The following is a 21892-nucleotide window of genomic DNA, read 5'->3' as shown; positions in this document are numbered from 1 at the left end:
TATTTCTATATACTATCAATGAACAATGGGAAATTGAAATAAAAAATATTATTTATAATAGCACCAAAAACCATGAAACACTTAGGTATAAATTTAAAAAACATGTGCAAGACCTGGATGCTAAAACCCAAACACACTGACAGGGGAAATCAAATAAATCAATAAGATCCAAATACACGGAGACACACATCGGTTCGTGGCCTGGGAAAGGCAGTACTGCCAAGGTGTCAGCTCCCCCTGAGCTGATCTGCGGGTCAGCGCGATCCCAGTGTGGTCTCCACAGGGGCTTGGCAGAAATGGATAAGCTGATTCTCAAATTTTTATGGAAAGGCAAAAACACAGAATAGACAAAACAACCTTGAAAAAAAACAAAGTTGGAGGCATCTTGTAAGTATAGAGTTGCAGAAATGAGGAGGGGAGAGCTGGTGAGCGGATGGCCACAGGCGCCAGAGGAACAGAGCAGAGAGCCCGGCACAGACCGACGCGGATGCGCCAGCGGTTTCAGCGCGGCCGGAAGGTGGCGCAGTGGGGAAAGAGCAGCCTTGTCGACCGGTGGGGCGAAGCGAGTGGGCGTCCACACGCAGAATAATTAACCCCCATCCACAACTCGCACCACACACAAAAAGTAACTCGAAATAGGCCATGGACATAAATGTAAACCTAACAGTATGAAGCTTCTGGAAGAAAACACAAGAGAAAATCTGTGTGGCCTTGGGCCAGGCAAAGATTTCTTACACGTGCCACAAACACAATCAGGAGAAGAGCAGATTGAGCAACCGGACGTCAATAACACGGAAGAATGTCACATGAATGGTGCCGTGCGGGGACAGCCAGGCTCAGTGGGCCTCACCCTTTTTGATCTATTTCCGTGACATTCTGGAGAAGCCACAACTACAGGAGTGGAAAGAGTCTGTCGAGGGCTCGAATAGGAGGAAAAGGCAGAGGAAGGGTCGATTCGCTGTCTCTTCTGGGGCGGGGACGTCGGGCGGGGAGTTACACCATGGGCTGTGGACTCGGCCTGAATCCCATCCGCGGTTCTCCGGGTCCCAGCCTGCAGCTGGCAGACGGTAGGACTTCCCAGCCCCATAACTGCATGAACCAGTTCCCATAACGAACCGCTCTCTCTCCCTCTGGGTATATGTCCTGCTGGTTCTGTTTCTCCAGAGAAACCTGACTGATACCCATTTTTGTAGTGACAAAACACAACAACCGCGAGGAACTGGAAACATCTGACTTTTCATCAACCCGGGAATGCTCCAATAAATGGTGATATATCCATAGTGTCTTCTGCAACTGTTAGAGGATGGGTTAATGCCCACGTTGCTAAAGAGTCCCACATATACTGTTTTTACTAAGGAAAACAAAATCCGGAGTCGGGAGGAAGGCAAGCCCCGTCTGCGTACGCTTGCGTGAGATCTGAGAGGGTGTCTTATCCCTGCAGGGGCTGACGTGGTGGCCCTGACTGAGGGGGGTTGGGGAGCCGGGAGGCAAGCATGGGGGGCACCCTGGACCCCTCTTTGCTCCCCTCCGTGGTGGAGAGCTGGGCTTGCTGCAGCCAATGCACGTGGCTTCTGTGGTTTGAAAAGTCCATTAAATGGAGTATTTAAAAAAAACCTAGAGGAATTTTTATTTAAGATGGCATTGTCAAAGCGATGCCACATTTATTTTTATCAACTGCTCTTGTTTCTATCCTAAGGCCCTGAACCGTTAGCTTCGTGCTCACTTGTGATTTAATTACCAGCCTTTGTGAAGGCAACGAAATCTCACTAAATGTGGCCTTGGAGAGAGAACACGGCTGCGAGGGGCGAGACGGGGGTGTTCTCCGGACCTTCGTTGTGTGAGACTCTTTTTGTCTCGCGGTGGGACACATCTCATTAGTGGGTCATGAAGTTCTTGGGTCACAGCCAGCACTTTGAAATGGCAGAGTGCCTTGACTGCACGCAGTGGGGGTGACACGGCGTTCCGCGAAATACCACTCACGCGCTTTGGTGTGTCCTGTGTTGTGATGTTTCTGTGCGGTAAGAACAAAGGTGGACAGACCCTGCCTGCCAGGTGGGTCGCGAGAAGGCTGAGTGCAGGTCGCTGTGCTGGGGGGTCTCTCCCCAGAATCCCACCATTGCCACGGCCAGGGTGGCCTGTGTGGTTCCCACGGGGGCCAGGGGAACCGGGGACTCAGTGCGGACAGGTCCCTGGAGCCCGCGGGTGGTGCCCCCTGGCCCTGCCCATGCCGCTGTCCTCTCACCTTCATCCTGTGGATCTCGGCCTTCATGGCTTGGGTCTCCGTCTGGCCCGTCTCAGAATCCACCGAGGCGCGCATCTCTTTGGCCAGCTGGATTTTTTTCTCCCAAAGCATAATCTGGTGTCTGCAGGAGTAGAATCGGCAGTGTAAGAGCTGGCGAGATTAGGAGTTCTCTTCCGATGCTTCAGCGAGCTCACCCTCTGAGGCCTCACCTAGCTCTCAAGCTACAGTGGCAGAGTCGCGTCCTCGCAAGCACAGAGACCGTGGGGCTCACAAAGCCCGAGATGTGTGCTACACCTGGCTCCTTACAGAGGTGCTTGCCACACTGTCACCCGGCTGCAGTGCAGTGGCATCATCCTGCCTCAGCCTCCCGAGCAGCTGGGACTACAGGTGCACAACACCACCCACCGGCTAATTGTTCTATTTTTTAGTAGAGACGGGGTCTCGCTCTCGCTCAGGCTGGTCTCGAACTCCTGGGCTCAAGCAATCCTCCCACCCTGGCCTCCCAGAGTGCTAGGATCACAGCGTGAGCCACCGCGCCCGGCCCAACCCTTGACATAGACAGACGTGTGGCGCAGGGGGAGAGAGGGAGGGAGCGAGAGGAAGAGGGAGAGATACGGGACACAGAGAGAGAGGGAGGGAGGGAACACGAATATATAACTTTAGGAGCTGAGAAAGTAAACAGAATTGATAAAAGTTGACTTAAGAAGAAGTAAAAAGCCTGAATAGACCAACAGTCTAAAAGCTATCAAAATGTCACCAAAGACACATGCCCCCAAGTGTCGTCCCAGATGGCTTTACGCCCAGACTCTACCAAACTACAAGGAATATGGTCCTTCTGCTGTCCGCTCCCTTCCGGAGCGGGTCAGACACACCTCGGCGCCTCAGCAGCCGTCCCAGCTGGGGACGCAGAGCCGCATGCACGGGCATGAAGAGATGGCCACAAAAGCATGAAACTGCTTCCAAGGGAAACATGGAGGACAAGCACAATTCCATTAAAGACAGAGCAAGAAATCACCCTACACAGCGGTTTTCTGGTGAAGAAAGAGAGGTGGAATGACCTGTTTCCCTTGCTCCTCTGCACACGTTGTGGATTACAGTGGGGTATGTGTTCCTTTAAAAATCAGACACCGTAAAAAGTAATGCGTATTTTAAAAAAGTTTATCCCAGCGGGGAGGGAGGGTAAGGGCATCATACGTAACCTAATCATCTGTACCCCCATAACAGGCTGAAATAAAAAAAAAAAAAAAAGAAAAAAGAAAAAAGTTTATCCCAAAGAAACACACTCGGTTTCCGGTGATGACTGGTCTCCCCTAGGAGCTGCCCCTGACGGTGGTGGATCAGAAGGCTGCCGTGGCTTCAGTGGCTTCTGTGGTTCTTCCGGGGTCCACAGGGGTGGGCTCCAGAACCTCTCCCCAGGTGGTTTTAAACGCAGGGCACACAGACGCTGCAGGCGCAGGGACACGTGTGACAGTGCGTGGCCAGGACGGGGACTTACTCGGCCTCCACCAGGTTGCTCAGCATGGCCGCCTTCTCCTCACTGAGCTGGCTCAGCTTCTCCTGCAGCTCGAGGGTCTCCCGCTCCGCGGCCTGTGGAGGGGGAACGGGCCAGCTGTGGGGGCCAGGGTGCCCTGGCGCTGGGCTTGGGCCCACATCCCGTCACAGGCGGCAGGGACGCTGTGCCCCGGGGCAGAACGCCCGCATCAAGAACACGTGTGCTCAGGCGTGTGCCTGCGTCCATTATCCCGTGCCCGGGGACCGGGGGACATGGGGCGGGGGGCTCCTGACCTTCAGCGTGCGCACGAACTCGCCCTCGGTGGCCAGGTTGTCCTGCTGCAGCTGCTCGGAGCTGCCGCGGCTCTTGCACACCAGCACGTTGAGCTTCCTCAGGTCGTTGTCCAGGTCCCTCATGTGCCGCTCGATCTCCTTCTGCTCCCTCCTCTCCTGCTCGATCTTGTCTGCGGCAGAGGACAGAGGCGTGGGCGAGGCCGCGGGAGGGCTGGGTCCTGGCCAGCCGGGCAGCGATGTTGACGGGGGAGCCGGGGTTTGCTTCTGCACCCTTGTCCTTGGGGTCCCGCCTGCCTCTCGTCCCTGGCGCTAAGGTCCCAAAGCCTGGTCTTTTGAGGGAGCTGACAGGACCCGCGTGCGGGGACAGCCAGGAGGTGTGGGAGTCGGGTGCGGGAGGGCCAGGCTCCCCACCTCCGAGGACTAGCGGTTCCTTGGACAGTGGGGACGTGGCTGGCGCTCAGACGCTGAGTCTCCGGGAAAGGTGGGCCCATGTGTCCCCACCCCGCCCCTGCCCAAGGGCAGAACATGGCAGACATTCTCCTTGTTAAGACAGGAAGAGGACATCAGATGTGCATCGTTTGGTCACCTGGCCGCTCCCCCCAAGTACACTCCTGGCTCCTCCTGCTCGCCCGGCCACTGTCACCCGGCCTGCGCCAGGGCTTGCTCATCTGAGCCTGTCTCCCTGGCCTGGCCCCATCTTGCGGCTTTGTGTTTCAGTCAGATCTCGCTTCACGGCACCTCTGCTTGACCGACGGCACCAGGCGGGTTTTTGGTACTCTCCACTCTCCAGCAGACAGGTTTGGGCGGCCCAAGGGCAGGACAGGAGGGCAGCAGGGCCTCTGAGAGGGGATGGCACCCGGTGAGTGCGGGCAACATTTCCCGTGGGGGCCTCACTGTGGCAGGCCTGACTCACGTGGACGCTGATCCAAGTCCAAGTGGAACCAAGATGTCTTAGCAGGTGGCCGTGTGGGTGGATGTGGCCCTGGAAGGCCTCCAGCCTCCCCCATTGCGGGCGCCCGGCCCTGTGTGGCAGGCCCTCGGGTCCTAGACACTGCCTGGGGCAAGCGGGGGCTGGGAGAGCCCCCATGGGACAGTTTTCTAAGCCCCGCTGGAGCAGGGTGGCCGGCCCAGCAGGACCCTGCTCTGCGTGGAGCAGCATTTGCACCCGAGCTTCCTGGCTGTGGCAGGGATGGCGACCGCTAGGAGAGCCCTGAACCTGCAGACTCAGGCAAATTCGGTAAGTTTTCTCAACCCTGTGGCTGCAAACCGGGCATCCAGGCGGGCAATGGTCTGTATTGCAAATGTATTGTGGTGTTTTGTTGTTTGCTGTAAGGTTGAGTGGAAGCCCAGCCGTGTGCCCCCGCCGTGTGACTGGCTGTGTTCCAGGAGAGGAACCTCAGCAATCCGGCTTCTCCGTGAGCCCCAGCAGACCCTGCGCACCGCGGCACTTACTTTCCACTCGCAGTTTCTTCTGCTCCAAGATGTGCATCTCCTTCCTGGCCATGGCCGTGGACTGCAGCTGCTGCTCGTGCTCCTGTGTGGCCGTGACCAGCTCCTGCTGCAGGCGCAGCCAGGTCGCCTGGGCCTTTGTCACGCTGGTGCTGTCTTCGTCCAGCAGCTTGGTCAGCCGTTTGATCTCGACCTCAAGGGGGCCAACTTCTTCCCCCTGGAAGGGACATTCATCAAGAAGCAGAATGAGCCTCCCTGGGCTCGAAGGTCCACCCCAAGGTCATGACGCTGTAGGATGGGGAGGGGCTCAGGTTAGCTCTCAGAAGGGCCAGGGGCCCTGCATCGTGTTCACTGGCCCTGCAGACCCTCTGTAGGAAATACGGGTGTCTCGGGCTCTGGTCAGCCCCCTGCCGGGAGCACCCTGGGCCACAGCCTGTGGGTGCGCTGATGGGGCGGGGCCTGTTACCCAAAGGGGCTTTGAAAGTTGTCCTTGATCAGCACCTGCCAGGGCTCAGGGAGTCACTCTGTCAGCACCCATTGGGTCCTGAAGCTTTGAGAGCAGAAAGGGGGCTCTGCGGTGTTTGGGGCCCCACTAAGCGCTCCCCAGCCGCCCACGCTACTCAGAGACTGGAGGCCCGTGATGGGGTCCTGAGGTTACGTGTACCCGGATAACGTGCCAGGCATCAGGCCTCAGACTCGTGAGACCACTGCTCTTAGAGCAGCGGCCAGGTCCAGAGGCTGCCTGTCGCACATGAGCTGCACAAACAGTCAAAAACAATATTTCCTGCCAGGTGAATTTACATTGCAGTGGCCACAGATAACATCTCCTTGTCATGCCCCTTCCTTTGCGTACTGCTGGTGGCTCCTTCCCGGCGCCGGAGGCAGAACTGAGTAGGCGAGAGACACTACCGATTCCCGGCGCTGAAACCTTTACTGTCTGGCCTCGCAGAGAAAAGCGTGCTGGCCGCACCCATGCCATTTTGTTTGTGAAACGGGCAGGGGAAGAAAGGCTTTGCCACCTCTGCTGCGAGCTCGTTCTGACCCTGTGCAGCTTGGAGAGGGCCTCGGCCCCGCCAGGCACCAGAGCGGCCGGGGACCGGCTCCTGCGCGGGCCTCACCCCCAGCTCGGACACCATCTGCTCCAGCTGCTTTTTGAGGAAGTTGATGAGGCCCTGCTTCCGCTCGATCAGGATCGTGCGCCTGGAGATCTCGTTCTCGCTGTTGCTGATGAGCTCGCTCAGGTTCTTCACCTCCTTGTCCAGCTCGGCCAGCGTCCTCTGATGCATCTCCAGCCTGCAGCTGGCGTTCGTGATGTCCAGCGTGGCCTGAGCAATGTCGCCATCAATTTTGGAGAGATGTGTCACCTGAGTTCGTAAAAGGAAACATGTGTGAACGTCTTTCCGCGTGAGCTTGCTGGTCTACCCTTTCCCGACTGCCGGGGTGTTCGGAGAATTTCCAAGTACGCAACCAGGAGAGGGGGACGCTGGTTTTCCCTCTGTCTCGAGGACCCGGTGAGGGACCTGCTTTTGGAACCCAGACAGTGCCCTCTCACAAAACACAGAGAAAACGTCACTGGGTTTTCTAATTAAACAGTAGCGCACATTGTGGGGAAAATGAGAAAACAAAGGACAGAGGAGTCGACATGTTCGGCCACGAGGTCAACGTTGTCACCACCCGGAATCGAGACCTTTCCTTCCAGCCTACCTACTGTCCCCCCAAACCCCCAGATAGAATCACATCCACATAATGGCTTGTAACCTGCTTCTTGATTTGGTAAATCGTGTCTGATATTCTTACGTCACGTAGGTTTTAATGGCCGTGCCATCGATACTCTATTGTGTTTGCGGCACAGTCTATGAAGCCAGCCACGGCTGGGAGTCCTCCGTGCCTCGGGGAGCTCTGCAGACGCCGGCAGGTCTGGCCCGCCTGTGCCGCCTCCTCTGTGGGCTCTTGGGGGCAGGAGACAGATTCACTTGGATGCCTTCCTGCCACTGAGGGTTTATGGTGAGGACGCTTGTGAGAATTAGAAGTGAGGCAGCCGTCATGCACGGCAACAACCACGCGGCCGGAGTTGCTTGGAACGGGAGATGCTCTCGCCACGGGGTAGGGTCCTCCTCCCCAGGGCGTGGCCTTGTGGGTGGCCTCACTTGTCGCCGCCCAGACCTCCTGCCAGCCTCCTCAGGGCCACCTCAGCTTCTCCTCCAGTGACACCTGCGGGCTCCAGTGACTTCCCAGGGTACCCACCTGGAGCAGGAGCATGAAGCGTCTGGAGTCCCCTGGCAACGTCAGCTGACTACGTGCTCCTCTGCCAGGGAGCCCCAAGGTCTGGGGCACACAGGGGCCCCTGCCTCACTCTCCGCCCCAGCCTGGCCGCCCTGTGGGGGCTGCAGTCCCTTCCAGCCCCTGCCACTGTCACCAGCCGGGCCGGCACGAGCACACCTGCCCTGCCCCCAGCTCCACTCCTGGCTGGCTATGCTCCTTGCTGGGCCCACCCCGGCCGCCTCCCAGGACACCTGCACCGTCCCAGACCCCTGCCCACTCTCCTCTTCGATCCCAGCCCCCGATGGATGGTCCCTCCATCCGCACTCTGTCCATCCTCCAAAATATGCCCCTCGCCTGCCTCCCACCAGGCCACGGGGCTTTCGGGCAGTTTAAAAGTGTCCCCTGTTCAAGAGTTTGAGGGGCATCTGTTAGAAAATTGCCGTAATAGAGGAATTTGTGGGTCCGGCACTCTTTGCTGCCCTCTGCTGTACACTGGAGGTAGTACATGTATGCCCGGTACAGCTGCCTGGGGAGGGGCCTGGGGGATGGGGGCCTGGGAGCCTGGGCCTGGGGGCTGGGGACCTGAGGCTGGGGGCTGGGGCCTGGCCTCGGCTATGCTGCAGCAGGGCCGGGCAGACTGCTTCACACCCATCTTCTCCAGCGCGCTCCAGACCTCTGCTTTAGCTGCCTGGGGTCTTACCTCCGCCTCCCAGGGAAAGGACAGGTGGGAACTTCCCCGCATGTCCACAGAGAGCCAGCGTGTGCATGTGGCTAGCTGGTGCCAGCCCTGTCGCCCCTACTTCCTTGGCACAGTTGAGTCAGGAGAGAGCTGCCATCCTCCCAGGGTGTCAGGGAGGGGTGAGGCTGCCAGCCAGGACACAGGGCCCCACCCTCCAGGCCAGGCGAGACCCACCAGCTGGGCGTTGGGTCAGTCTTGGCTCAGCTGGGCCTACTCCTGACTGTCACCACCATGCCACAGGGCAATGGCTGCCATCTGGGGAGCACTGCCTCTGGCCCTCCCCAGGCACTGTGCTCGAGTTCTCAGATGGTTACCTGTAATCTTCCGACACCTGGACACCTGCCAGGTAAAACAGCCGAGCCCCCTGTGGCCAAGGGTCACATGGCAGTGGGGCTCACACTCTAGCCACTGAGGCACCTCTGCCTAAGGCCCGGAGGGGCCCTGCCTCCCTCTTATCCACCCCCCAGAAGGGCAAAACCAGAAGAGCTGGGGCAGGGAAGCTTCCACAGGGGGAAGCTGAGTCAGAGCTGGAGAAGCGAGAGACATGTTCAGAGCTGCTGCCGACGAGCCAGACCTCAGCAAGCTGCTGCCTCTCCTACGGCTGCAGGGGCCGTAGGGCGGGCACCTCTGCAGGGATGTGCGACCGGCCTGGCCCCCCAAGGCGGCGGGGGGGCTCCAGTGGGAGTCACACCATGGGAACAGGCGAGAGGGAACAACTCAGATGAGGAATTGTTTTCTGAGGACACGGGGCCCCCTGACCCCAGCTGAGGGGAAAGCAAGACCCCAGGGAAAGCAAGATGAGCTCACAGTTGGGGGCCCCCCCAGCCATGGAGGCCAAAGTCACACTTCGGGGTCCCCAGGGCAGATCAGCCTTTGGTGGTGACCGGCCAGGCAGTGCTGTCTGGCCGCCGGGTGACCACACCCTGTGACCCAGGGTTTCTGCTTCGGCAGTTGGTCCTCAGGAACGTGGACAGAGATTTACAAACAGCATGTTCAGTGCTGAGCTATTTATAACACGTAAAACCTAGAAACAGCCTGAAGTGTCTAACGAGAGAATTGTTAAACACAATATGTACATTCTTATGATGGAACATTATGCAGAAATGAAAATTTATGTTTTCAAAGAATATTTAACAGCCTGGGAAAATGTTACGTTGAATGTGGTCAACAAACCAAATGAAAAACTACATAAATAGTGAAAAATGCATCATATCCTACTCTTATATTTGTGCTTATATTGACACTTTTCTGTGTCATTGTTCAGTAAAATTAATTAAAAATGGATTAAAATGGACCTAAAAGCTGACACACAATGAGACGATTGTTGTTTAAGGTGTGTCTGTCTGTGTGCGTGTCTGTGGGAGTGAGTGTGTGTGTGTGTGTGTGTGTGTGAGCGTGTGTGCTTGCTGCTGTGTGCATGGGGACACGTGCATACTCATGCGCATTTGCGTGTGCAAGTGTGTCTGCATGTGTGAGGAGGAGTGCGTGTGTGTTTGTGTGTGTGCATATGTACCTGTGCACGGAAACATTTCCGGAAGGAACTTTCCCGGAATGTTTAGGAAGGTTACTCCGGTGGTGGGAATAGTTCTTACTTTTTTCTTTACGCCTTTCTGCATTTCCAGGTTTTCTACAGTCAAAATGTATGCCTTTACAACCAGGGCACAGTGAGCGACAGGTGTCGGGGAGGGGCCTGCTGCTCACGCGGATTCTCCCCAAAGTCCCCGAGGACACCGTTCTCCCTCCCATGCCCCGCTCAGGCGAGGGCTGGCCTACCATGTTGGTCTTCTCCTTCTGAAGCTTCTGGATGAGCTGGTTGAAGTACTTGGTCATCTTGTTGGAGGTCATGTGCTCCTGCAGCTTCTCCCGGATGGCCGTGTCCATCCTCCTCTTCAGCTCCAGCTCGCTGCGGATGGCCTGGTGCATGGTCTGCAGCTCGCTGGCGACCACCGCATGCTCCTGGAAAGCAGGAGCCACAGGGGGACATTGCTGAAGAGGCCCGACGAGGGCCAGGTGTGACCTGCAGGGCTCGGGGGACGGCCACACCTGGTGGCCCTTGCTCAGGGCGTCCTCCGAGTCCTGCAGGGCCAGGCTGTAGGTGTTGAACTCGCTCTGCAGGGCCTCCCGCCTGGCCAGGCACTGGGCCGTCAGCTTCTGCATCAGGCCGGCCTCCGTCTCCGCCCGGTTCAGGATGCGCGCCAGCTTCTCGTTCTTCTCCTCCTCCTGCGTGATCGACTTCTTGTAGGCTTCGATCTCGCCGTCCAGGGACTTGGCTTGGTGCTGGCACTCCCTGCAGAAATGGGAGGGCAAAGCCGGTCGCGTGCCCCACTCGGAGGAAGCTCACCATGTGGAATTCAACGTGGAGAGAAACACATTAGGAATCCAACCCTTTTAATTGCACATCTTTTTAAAATCGTTTTTATTTTTAATTTTTATAAACACATAATAGTTGTGCATGTCTGTGGGGTACATGTGATATTTTGACACAAGTGTACAACGTGTGATGATCAGATCTGGGTAATTGGGATATCCGTCACCTCAGACATTCATCGTTTCTTTGTGTTGGGAACATTCCAGATCTTCTCCTCTAGCCACTTTGAAATATACAATAAATTATTGCTAATTATAGCCGCCCCATTGTGCTAACGACACTCGAACTCATCCCTTCCCTCTAGCCGTATTTTTGGACCCACTAGCTAAATCTCGACTATTATTTCCTAATTTATCAATAGAACTATTGCCCATTGAAAGTCCAAGTTTAAAACTCTTTTATATTTAAATATAAATATCTTTTATATTTAAAACTCTTTTATGGCCTCCCGTAATAACAGGGCCTGTTTGCTGTCTGTGGTGAATGTACCTTGCTTTTGCTCAATAAACTTTGCCTCTTGCTTGCTTTGCTTAAAAAAAAACCTCTTTTAGATATTTATTAAAAAATTCAAAAAGTACTTTCTTCTTGGACTAGAATAATGCTCTCCATACCTTCTCAACTACCATCCCCAATCCTTCAATTCTCTTCCCCAAGCAACCCCTTGCTATTTCTTAAATGTCTTTCCAGATACCTCCTGCCCACACGCGGATTATCTTTGTGTGTGTGTACCTATCTCTCTCTCCTTAAACATTACAAGGGGTGGCTGAGTCTGTCCCATTCCGCAGGGCCATTTTCCTTGTGCTACGTCTTAGAGATATCCCACATCGGAGTATGTAGAAATTGCCTAACTCTTTTCAATTCCCTTCAGACTGTGTCCCGAACGACAAATGTGCCGTACGTTAATGATCTTCACCCGAGCATACCAGCTTCGCCACTCCTTAAACCGCCCTCGCGAACGAGGAAAGGGTGCAAGGCGAGACCTGTCGTAGGGGCCTAACCTTTGCGGGGCACAGGCCTAGCCAGAAATAACAACAATCATCAGCCACTGTTCCCGTTCGCATCTCTACAATCGCCACTCTGGAGTCACACAGCTGGTGGTCAGAGACAGACTCTTAGTTTCCTCCGTACATAACATCACCTTTTTGAAACCTAATGGTAGTTCCTGAGATGTCTCCCGGGCCCCGCGACCCAGTGGATGGGCTGACCCCTCCCCGACCGGTGGCCCCTACCAAGAAACCGACTCAACCGGAATCGTGACCCAGCCCAGGGCCAAATTCAACACAGGATTTTGCCCCGATGGCCTCATCCTTCGTCCACCCAACTGTCTCTGCAAACCTCGTCCCCCAGACTCTCGGAGAGGCGGATTTGAGGAACTCCTCCGTCTCCCCGCTTAGCGCTCTGTGGGACTGAACCCTTTCTCTGCCGTAACACCTGCGTGTCCCGGCTTCCTCTCAGGCAGCGGGCGATGAGCCTGGTTGGGCGGCAACGGTCCCAGGGCCACGGAGAGTTTGCAGGGATTTAGGAAACACCAAAATCTTGTCAAACAAATACGGGAGCCTGGGCTGCAGGGCTGCAGTGCACCCTCTGTCCCTGGAGACAGGCAGGCCTGGACAGGCGGCCTGGGGAGACCCTGCCCCAAATCCCCATTCCCCGGGTCCCTTCGCGGGCCGGCCGTACCTGAGCGCCTCCAGGATGGCCCTGTGCGCCTCGTCGCGGTGCTTCATGCCCACCAGGCTGGTGGCCCACTGCTGCAGGACACGCTTCTTCTCCATGCTGATGGCCTCGATCTCCGTGGACGCCTGCGGCCAAGAGGTAACGGGACGTGAGTGCCTGTCTTGTTTCCTCTGCATCGAAGCCCAAAAAGGATGCCAGAGCCTAACTTTCCTGAATTGTCCTCTTGTCCCTCACACAGCTGCCGATGTGTCCACTGGGCGGGAGGACCCGGTTCTAAGACGGCCCGGAGAGGTGTGGGAGCCGCCTTCCGGAATGCTGTCCTGCCCTGCGCCGTCCCCTCCCACCCTGCGCTGGGCTGTACGAGGTGCGGCCGAGGGTGGAAGGTCCCTCCCAAGACACATCCTCAAAGGCGCCCCGGCTTCCTCCTTGCTCTCCTGCTTTGGACCAGTTGCTCTGCTGGAAACCTTTAGTCGTTTCCTCGGAATAAAGTCCAAGAGCTGATATTCGGGGGGTGGGAAGGAGGGAGTACACTGTGTGTCACTGTATTGCCCTTGCGACGACCTCCATGCAGACCCAGCTGCGCTGTCCCCGCAGCATGGGGCCATCGTCATTCTTCCCGTCTCTGCCGACCGGGTCCCTGCCTGCGGTTCCGTTTCCTGTCCCTTCATTCGTGGAGCGTCTACGGTGGGCCTGCGGCGCCCGGTGCTGTCCCGGGTGCTGCAAGTGAATCATGACCGAGCGCGACGCCCGGGCCTGGTGGAGGCACACCCAGGACGGGGTGTTTCTTGCCGACTTTCACGTCCCCTCACGCCCCAAATTCACTAGTGCTTGTAAGTCTGTCTCCTGGCGCCCCCCAGCTCTGCGCTCTGGTCGTGGTCTCGCTCTGCGACGTCCTGCAGCTGGCGTGGGCCGCGCCCCCATCTCCTGGCAGGCCTCCGCTCTTGGTCTTACGCTTCCAAGGGCCGCCCCACCCCAGGATTGTGTAAATATTTTCATTTGTTTTCTTCTGCTGCATTTTCCCCATTTAAACTTGATTCCATCTGGAATTTATTTTAGTGTCTGATATGAGGAAAAGATTTAATTTTGTTTTTCCTCAAATGATTAACCAAATGTCTGGACACCACGGGATGCCTAATTCTTGAGTTCTCTGCTAATTTATAATCTACTAGATTTTTATACGAACCTTGGCTTGTGTCTGGGCCGTCTTATAGGCTCACCTGTCCATCCTTTAGCCTCGGGGGCTTTACGGCATGTTTCAGTACTTGGTGGGGTGACCCGCCATCTGGGTTCGCCCAGACTCCCGGGTTTAGCATGGAAAATTCCACATCCCGGGAACCCTTCGGTCCCAGACAGACGGGGATGGCCGGTCGCCCTATGTGAATGTTCTCCTCCGAAGCAGTTCTTGGCGAGCACTCCTAATTTATTTCCAGAAAAACTCAAGAACCGCTTTGTTAATTAAGAAACTATTTTCCTCCTGGGATTCTGGTTGAAACAGCTTCTACTGCAATCGCAGTCGCAGGTGGGGGGATGGGGCGGCGCCGAGCCCTGTCCCTCCCTTCACCCTGGGAACCGGGTGCCTGTCCACTCGTCCCCGTCCTCTCTCTGTCAATAAAAGTTTTCTGTTTCTTTCCCGTGGTTCCTGCACACAGGAATGCAGAGGGTGACTCACAGATTTTAAAAAAAAGTCACAGTAACTTTGGCTTCCGGTGTTGGCCACGGAGGAGCTGAGTCTGGCACCTCCAGGGAGCAGCGTCCACACATTCAGTCACCTCCGTCCCCTCGCTCCACACGGAGCAGGGATGGGCGCTGCCCGGGAACGCCCACTGCCACAGAGCTGAGAATCCTTAGCAAGACTGCAGTGCTCCCGGAAGAGGCCCCTGCGGGCTAAGGAACTTGCTAAGGGTCCCCCAGCAAGCTGGCGTCAAAAGTGCAAGGAGACAAGAAATAATGGTGATATAGCACCTCTTGTATTCTCCTGGATAGAGCTGGAACACATTCTACTAAGTGAGGTATCCCAGGAATGGAAAGACAAGCACCACATGTACTCACCATCAAATTAGTATTAACTGATCAACGCATAAGTGCACATATAAGAATAACATCTATTGGATGTTGGGCAGGGGGGAGGGGGGAGCGGGAGGAGGGAGGAGGGGACGGGTATATGCATACACAAAGAGTGCAATGCGCACCACCCAAAGAATGGGCATATTTGAAACTTGGACTTGGGGGGGAGAGGGGAAGGGCAACATACGTAACCTAAACATCTGTACCCCCATAATATGCTGAAATAAAAAAAAAAAAGAAAAAAAAAGTGCAAGGAGAGACCAGAATACCCGAATTCCTGCTAGACCTTATAGTCACCCAATGGCTATAAAACAGGAACAAAAATAACAGCCATTAATCAGTCGGTTTCTACTGTGCCTCCACCACGGGGAGGGCCAGATGTTCTTTTTTTAAATTATGTTTTAATTTTTATTTCAAAATATTAAGGGGGTACCAATGTTTGTGATACATGGCTTGAGTCTGGGCTACAAATGTGCCCGTCCCGCAATTCACGGCACCCATTAGGTGGGCTTTTGCCCCTCCCCTCTTCCCCCAGATGTTCTTAGATGCTTAAGGAGACATGCAGATGTGCAAGGCCTGGCTTTTAACCTCAAGGAGCTTGTGGCTCGCTGGGGCCACAGTTGGCTGCAGTTGTTCATCCAACAGACACGTAGGCACTGTCCGGGCAAGTCCACCAGCACCTCGGGGTGGGCCCTAACCGGCATTGGGGCCCCTGAGCCGCGGGGGCCGCCCTTACCTCGCTCACTGCTTTCCTTAGAGTCCGGGTGTCCTCAGCTTGGGCAGAGCACTGAGCCTCAAACAGCGCGATGTTTTCTTCCAGCTGCTTGGCCTTGTTCGTGAGCTGGTCCACAAACAGGTCCTGGGAATGGCAAAGACACGTCCACACTTGAAGGCAAATCCCTGCCAAACCTGACCCGGGGCAACACCGCCACGGCGGCCACCACCCGCCACCGCGGCCAGGCTGAGCGCCTTTTCGAAGATCCAAGGTCCTGGGATCACTGAGTGTGGGCCGCGTTCGCACACACCTGCTTCTTCTTCTCAGTTTCCGCCCGCGTCCTCTCCGCCTCGGCCTTCTTCACCACTCGCTTCATCACGCGGATGTCGTCCTGCACGTCCTGGTCGATGTTCTGCATGTAGAAGAGGTTCAGAGCCAAGTTCTCCAACTCCGCCTGCAGAGCCGCCACTGTGGGAGGAGGCAGAGGCTGGTCCGGCGCCCGCTCTGAGACCGGGGGCCCCGGGCAGCCCCCTCCGTTCTAGGGCGACAGTGGGAAACTGCTTTGAAGCTATAAAGGCCCAGACTTTGCCATCAAAGAGTTTACAGTCTCACCGAAGAGATAAAAATACACATAACGTACGTCCACAGATTGCAACAAGCTGTTCTGTTTCCCACCACGTACTAGAGCTCCTCCCCCCGTGTGAGGACATGTGGAGATAGTGTCGGACGGCTTCACGTTTGATCTGCAGATTTCTTACCACCGAAGGGTCTGCGACCCTAGGCAGGGTCCTAAGACCCCTAGGAGGAAACCAGGGCACAGAGGGCGGGCTGAGTGCCACCGAAGTCCTTGGTATGCCAAGGCCATGCAGCAGTGCCGGCGGGGAAGGGCGAGGGCTGTCCCCCTGGGCTGGGGCTCCACGAGGCAGCACTTCCCGTCCGCTCAGAGTCAGATGACGGCTTTATGTCGGTGCTCTTAGAAGAGACCAAGCCCTGAGGAATTGATTGCTTTAACAAAACACACATGAGATTGATTTATAACGCTAGAACGCCCATTTATTTAGGGAGCTATACCTCAATCAATGATGGTTTGCTCACTGGCATGGGGCATTCCTTTGTCAGGGAATGGATCCAAACAGAAAACTGAATTATAGGTCAAAGGTTGCTGGGTAAATACCATATTGGAGTCCAGTGTTCTCGAAAGAAATAGCTTAAACTCAAAACACAAATTTTTAAAATACAAGATCACTGTAAAACTTCTACACGAGAGAACACTCTGGCTCTGTATGGCTAAGAGTCTCAGGCGGGGAGAGCAGTGGCAGCACAGAAGCCAGGCGGGAGGTTCGTAGGGAGACGGGCCACGCAGCTCTGGAGAGAGGACGGAAGACCTCAGACGTGTCCCGGCTCCTCTGTAAACAATGCATGACCTTTTCCTGCAGCTGCTTTTAGGAGTGTCTCCTTATCACTGGTTTTGACCAATTTGATTACGACGTGCCTGGGTGTAGCACCTCATGGTGCTCGGCGGTTGTTGAGCTTCTTGGATCTGCTGGTTCATGGTTTTCACCAAATTTGGAAACTAAAAAAAATTTTTTTTTCAGAGACCAGATCTCTGTTGCCCAGGCTGGAGCACAGTTGCTTGATCACAGCTCACTGCAGCCTCCAAATCCTGGGCTCAAGTGACCCTTTCACCTCAGCCTCCCAAGTGGGTCCACTGTGCCCAGCTAATTTTTTAATTTTTTTTTTTGAGGCAGAGTTTTGGTCTGTCATTTGGGCTAGAGTGGACTGGCATCATCACAGCTCACTACAACCTGCAACTCCTGGGCTCCTCCTGCCTTAATTAAAAAAAATGTTTTTCCATAGAGGCATGGGGTCTTGCTATGTGGCCCAGGCTGGTCTTGAACTCCTGGCCTCAAGTGATCCTCCTGCCTCGGCCTCCCAAAGCACTGGGATTACAGGTGTGAGCCACTGCACCAGGCCCAAATTTGGAAATTTTTCATCTGTGATTTCTTTAAGTATTTTTTGGTTCTTTCCCTTTTCCTCTTCTCATCCTCTAATACACAGGGATACGAAGCCACTTGGAGTTAGCTCGCTGACCTTCTCCTCTTTTGTCGTCTTCTTCAGTCTTTGTCCCTCTCTGTGGTTCCTTCTGGGCAGTTTCTACAGCAGCGACTTCCAGCCACTGCCCCCGTGTGCGTTTTTGCACATTTTAACTATTATTCATTTGAGTTAATTCCCTCGGCTGAGAATGTCGTGGGAAAGGGTATGCACCTTTGTCTGGGAGAGGGCACTGCCCAGGTGCCCTGCGAGGAGACTGTTCCCATTCATCCCTGTTACGGGCTGAGCGGTGCCCCCCGCAATCCATTTGTTGAAGCCCTGACCCCCAGCACCTCAGATCGTGCCTGTATTTGGAGACAGGGTCTTTACAAAGGTGATTAAATGAGAACATTAGGTTGGGCCCTAATGCAGTAGGACTGGTGTCTTTATAAGAAGAGGAGGCTGGACACAGACACGCACAGAGGGACAACCACATGAGGACACTGGGCAAAGGTGGCGTCTGCAAGCTGTGGACAGAGGTCTCAGCAGGAATCAGCCCTGCCGACACCTCCACTTGGGAACTCTGGACTTCTAGTCCCTCAAACTGTGAAAGAACAAACACCTGTTGTTTAAGCCCCGGGTCTGTGGTGCCCTGCAGGGCCGCCCCACAGACTAACTCGCCCCAGCCCAGCTGCGCGAGTGAGCGTATCCACACTTCCTTGACAGCACCGAGTTCGACGCCTCTCTTCTTTGCTGGTCGAGTAACTAAGAGCTGGTATTTCAACTATCCTTTTTAACTTTCTTCCTTTAACCCCCAGTGAGGGCAAACGTACGTTCAGTTTAGTGGCCAGGGGTCTTCTTCCCTCTCTGAATTTCTTGCCCCCATCCTGGCTACTCTTCCACTGGGATATACAACAAAACAGCGTGGGCAGAACCTTCCAGTAGCTCCCTGACCTTTGCCCCCTGGCGTTACTCCCCAGTTATGAGACGTCCTATGGCCACAGGGAGATGACCAACGGGTCTGATCTCAGCGGGGAGCCCTTTAAAACGAGAGCGTTTTCTCCAGCTGGTGGCAAAGGGGAAATCAGGAACATTCCAAGGGTGAGAGAGATCCCACCAGGGAGAAACCCCCTGCTGGTGCTTGAAGATGGAGGGGTCCCCACGGCAGGGAACAGGGTGGTCTCTGGGCACTGAGAGGCCCCCACCGGCTGCCAGCAAGAAGCGGGGACCTCAGCCCGACAGACACCAGAGATGAGATGCCGCCAACCGCGTGAATGACCTTGGAAGAGGGTTTTCCCAGAACGGCGCCGCACGGACGCAGTCCACCCTCACCTGATTCCAGCCCTGCGATGTCCTGAGCAGAGAACCCGGACGCGCCACACCAGACTTCTGACCTACACGGCTGTGAGCTAACATACCATGTAATCGGCGGCTGTTTTAGGCCCCTAAATGTGCGGCAATTTGCCGTGAAGCAGCAGAAGACTCATACGGGAGATACAGGTGTTGCCAAGGATATTTCAAACGTTTGTCCCAATTTTCATTCGTCTTTTAACTTTGTTGTGCTTTTTTGACAGGTATGTTTTTTGTTTTTATATAATCCAACCTGTCCCTGTCCTCTTCTCCGGGCTCCGCCCTCCCCATGCTTAGGGAGACCTTCCTCCCACCACAGTGATAAACGTGATCCCGCGTGTTCTCCCGACGCTCCTGCAGTGTTCTTGGATCCTCGCTCGACCCGACACTTAGTTGTCATGTACAGTGAAAGAGGGATCTCAGAATTTGTCCTTCAGTTAGCCAAATGATCAAAAAAGACTTGGTGATTTAAAAATGAGACTTGTACGTTTATGCTGTTTGCAAAGGCCGTTAATGAATTCTGAAGTCAATTTCCTCGAAGTTCTCTGGAAGAGCTTGCCATCCTTGGATCTGCTTGTCTGTGTTCGTCCCAGTTTGACTTTGTCTTTATGATGATAGATTTATACTATGTTTTGATACCTGATACCCAAAATGTCCTTCGTTATCCTTCCCTTTCAAAATTTTCTTGGCTATACCTGTGCATTTAGGTATATCCAGGATATATATCTTGGATATATCATTGATCTTAGATCAATGTGTTCACAACAGAGGCCTTTTATGTATTGATACGGAATAATCTCCAGCACACATTGTTAAGCGACAAAAGGAAGGAACAGAGTAGTAGGTATAACATGCAGCTGTTTTAAGTTTTTAAAAAGAGAGGAAACATATACGCACGCCCTTGTGACTTTGCTCATCCACGAAAAACTATCTTCAAAAGATGCACAAGGATCGATGGTGCCTGACGCCTCCAGTGCTGGGGGGGTAGAGAAAGCACTTCACCGCAGAGATCCTGAATTTTGAATCATTACTTTTTCAAAATAAGTAAACAATTATGTCACATGAATTTAAGTTCATCCAAAACATCCCATCATGGACTCTAATTGGAATTGCGCTGACCTTATTACTAACTTGGAGGGAAATGACATTCTTATATTATGCATTCTCCCATCTAGTAACGTGGTTGCTCCGTTTATTAAAATTCGTTTTATGCCCTTTAGTAAAATGTTATTGTTTCCCTTCAGATAGGCTCACTCCTTCCTTGTTAGACTCATTCCTAAGTCTTTTTAGCTGTGACAGCTATTACGAATGAGATTTTTAAAAATTATAATTCCTAACTAGGTGTTACTGGTGAAGAAAGCTGTAGCTCTGGTATCCAGCTGCTTCATCCATTTCTTCTGTTCCTATTGGCTTGTTTTCACTAGTAGAGCATGAGAATTTCAGCATTTCATTTTCAAAATCTGTATCTCATTTCTTTTTCCTGTTTTCTTGCATTGTTGGAACTTCCAAAACCGTGCTGGGTGATGCGCCAGCAGACTCGCTCATCTCGTTCCTGACCTTCGCTGTAATATCCAGTGCCTTCTACCGAGGAAAATTTTCTTGTTGGCTTCAGATAAAAACTTATGAAAAACTTTCCTTCTATCTTAGTTTGGGATGCACGATGAGTTTTATCAAACACCTGTTTGGCGTCCCACCCACAGACCTTTTTTCCTCCTTTAGTTTATAAATACAATGTTTTAAATTAGTAGATTTCCTAATAGCAAATCATTCCTGAATTCCAGAAGTAAATTCTACTTGACTATGAAGTATTTTTCTTTTAATACCTTGCTGAATGTAATCCGCCAATTTATTTTAGGGTTTTCACACCTCCTAAGTGGGACAGCTCTATAGCTTTCTGTTCTGTTTGTCAGCTTTTGCAGTGAGCGAGACACTCGGCATCCTAGACAAGCCTGCCGAGAGTTTCCTGAACTTTCCACCCGCTGGAGGGCTGAATAACACCAGAAGTGTTTGTTCCTTATGTGGGGGGTGTTATTAGGACTCTTCCATAGCATCTTCAAATACTTGGATTTTAGAGAAAACAGATTTTTGACACCATTTTTGATGAAACCAGTACAAGGCATAGCTTTCTTGAAATTAAAAAAAACCCAAAAAACTCCCCTGAATTGTCCTCACTCCCAATGTTGCTGCTTGTATCATCTCCTCTTTGTTCCTTGTCAGACATCCCAGAAGGTTAAGTTTATTGGTTATTTCAAAAAATAAGTGGTTTTATTTGTCAAATCAATTTATTTTCCTTTCCTTTTTTTTTTTTTTTTACATCACCAGCATCTGCTTGTGGTCTTTATTAACTTCTTCTTCCTATTTCTTTTGCCTTACTTGCCCAGAAGCCCTCACGTGTGGACTTCCCTTCGCCGGTAATTTCCCAGGCGTCGGCAGCTGCAGTGCGGCGCAGACCCCTGCTTGCAGGTACCCCTAGAACTCGGTCAGCGGCGACACACTGCCACTTATATTTAAGATCTGTGATTCTCAGCCCTGACTGCACACTAGAATAATCTGGAAGGCTTTAAAAAAAAAAATAAACAAGAAACAGACGCTGCCTGGTCCTTCCCAGAACAAATCCACCCAGAATCTGGGCGGGGCTCCTCCAAGGGGCAGCCCAGGGTCAGTCCTGGACAGGCCGTCTGGTTCTGTCCTGTCTGGAAGCTGCAGCATCTTCCTCCTTAATCTTTGGAATTTGAAAATTCCGCCGGCTATGTCTAGGCGTGTTTGTCGTTCTCTCAGCTGTCTGGCCCTGCGCGAGTTTGCACGTCTGAAGGTTTGTCTTTCCGGAACTCGCGCAGCTGTTCCGCCGTCACTGGCTATTGCCTCTCATCTCCCGAAATGTCTGTCTCGTGACATCGGTTTTCCCATCTGCCGTCCCCGTCGTTTACGTCCTTCTCAAAGTATCCGTGGTCTTGGGTGTGGCTCCGTACTTGGGGAAGATTTCCCGAATTGGACTTTCAGTTCACAAATTCAGTTTTCAACACTCTTCTTTTGTCTATTTCGTGCCTTTTTTGGTGATGATGATTGTATGTTTTAATTTCAGATGTGCTTTTTCCTAACAGTTCTCATTTACTGATGTGTGTCCTCTGCAACCTCACGCAGAATACCACTGGGGCGTGCCACGCCGTCTCTTTTTGGAATCAGGATTGAGAGAGCCCTGGCTGGGGAGCCCTG

The 21892-nt window shown here is 53.6% G+C and overlaps 1 protein-coding gene across 1 annotated transcript in view; it reads right to left on the bottom strand.

Moving 5' to 3' along the window:
* Positions 1-21892, bottom strand: part of CCDC40 (coiled-coil domain containing 40) — a 36285-nt gene that overhangs the window by 5591 nt on the left and 8802 nt on the right. Inside the window, exons 8-17 of the mRNA XM_012663074.1 lie at positions 15609-15766; positions 15320-15442; positions 12523-12644; positions 10521-10764; positions 10251-10433; positions 6595-6840; positions 5480-5693; positions 4028-4197; positions 3738-3829; positions 2243-2363 (exon numbers count right to left, since the gene is read on the bottom strand). Of these exons, the coding sequence (XP_012518528.1) occupies positions 2243-2363; positions 3738-3829; positions 4028-4197; positions 5480-5693; positions 6595-6840; positions 10251-10433; positions 10521-10764; positions 12523-12644; positions 15320-15442; positions 15609-15766 (1673 nt within the window). The remainder of the gene's footprint in view (positions 1-2242; positions 2364-3737; positions 3830-4027; positions 4198-5479; positions 5694-6594; positions 6841-10250; positions 10434-10520; positions 10765-12522; positions 12645-15319; positions 15443-15608; positions 15767-21892) is intronic.

The sequence above is a fragment of the Propithecus coquereli genome, unplaced genomic scaffold (genome assembly GCF_000956105.1).
Source record: "Propithecus coquereli isolate 6110/MARCELLA unplaced genomic scaffold, Pcoq_1.0 Scaffold794, whole genome shotgun sequence".
NCBI classification, from domain to species: domain Eukaryota; kingdom Metazoa; phylum Chordata; class Mammalia; order Primates; family Indriidae; genus Propithecus; species Propithecus coquereli.
The sequence above is the reverse complement of the archived record's forward strand: the minus strand, read 5'-3'. Positions and strand labels throughout refer to the sequence as shown.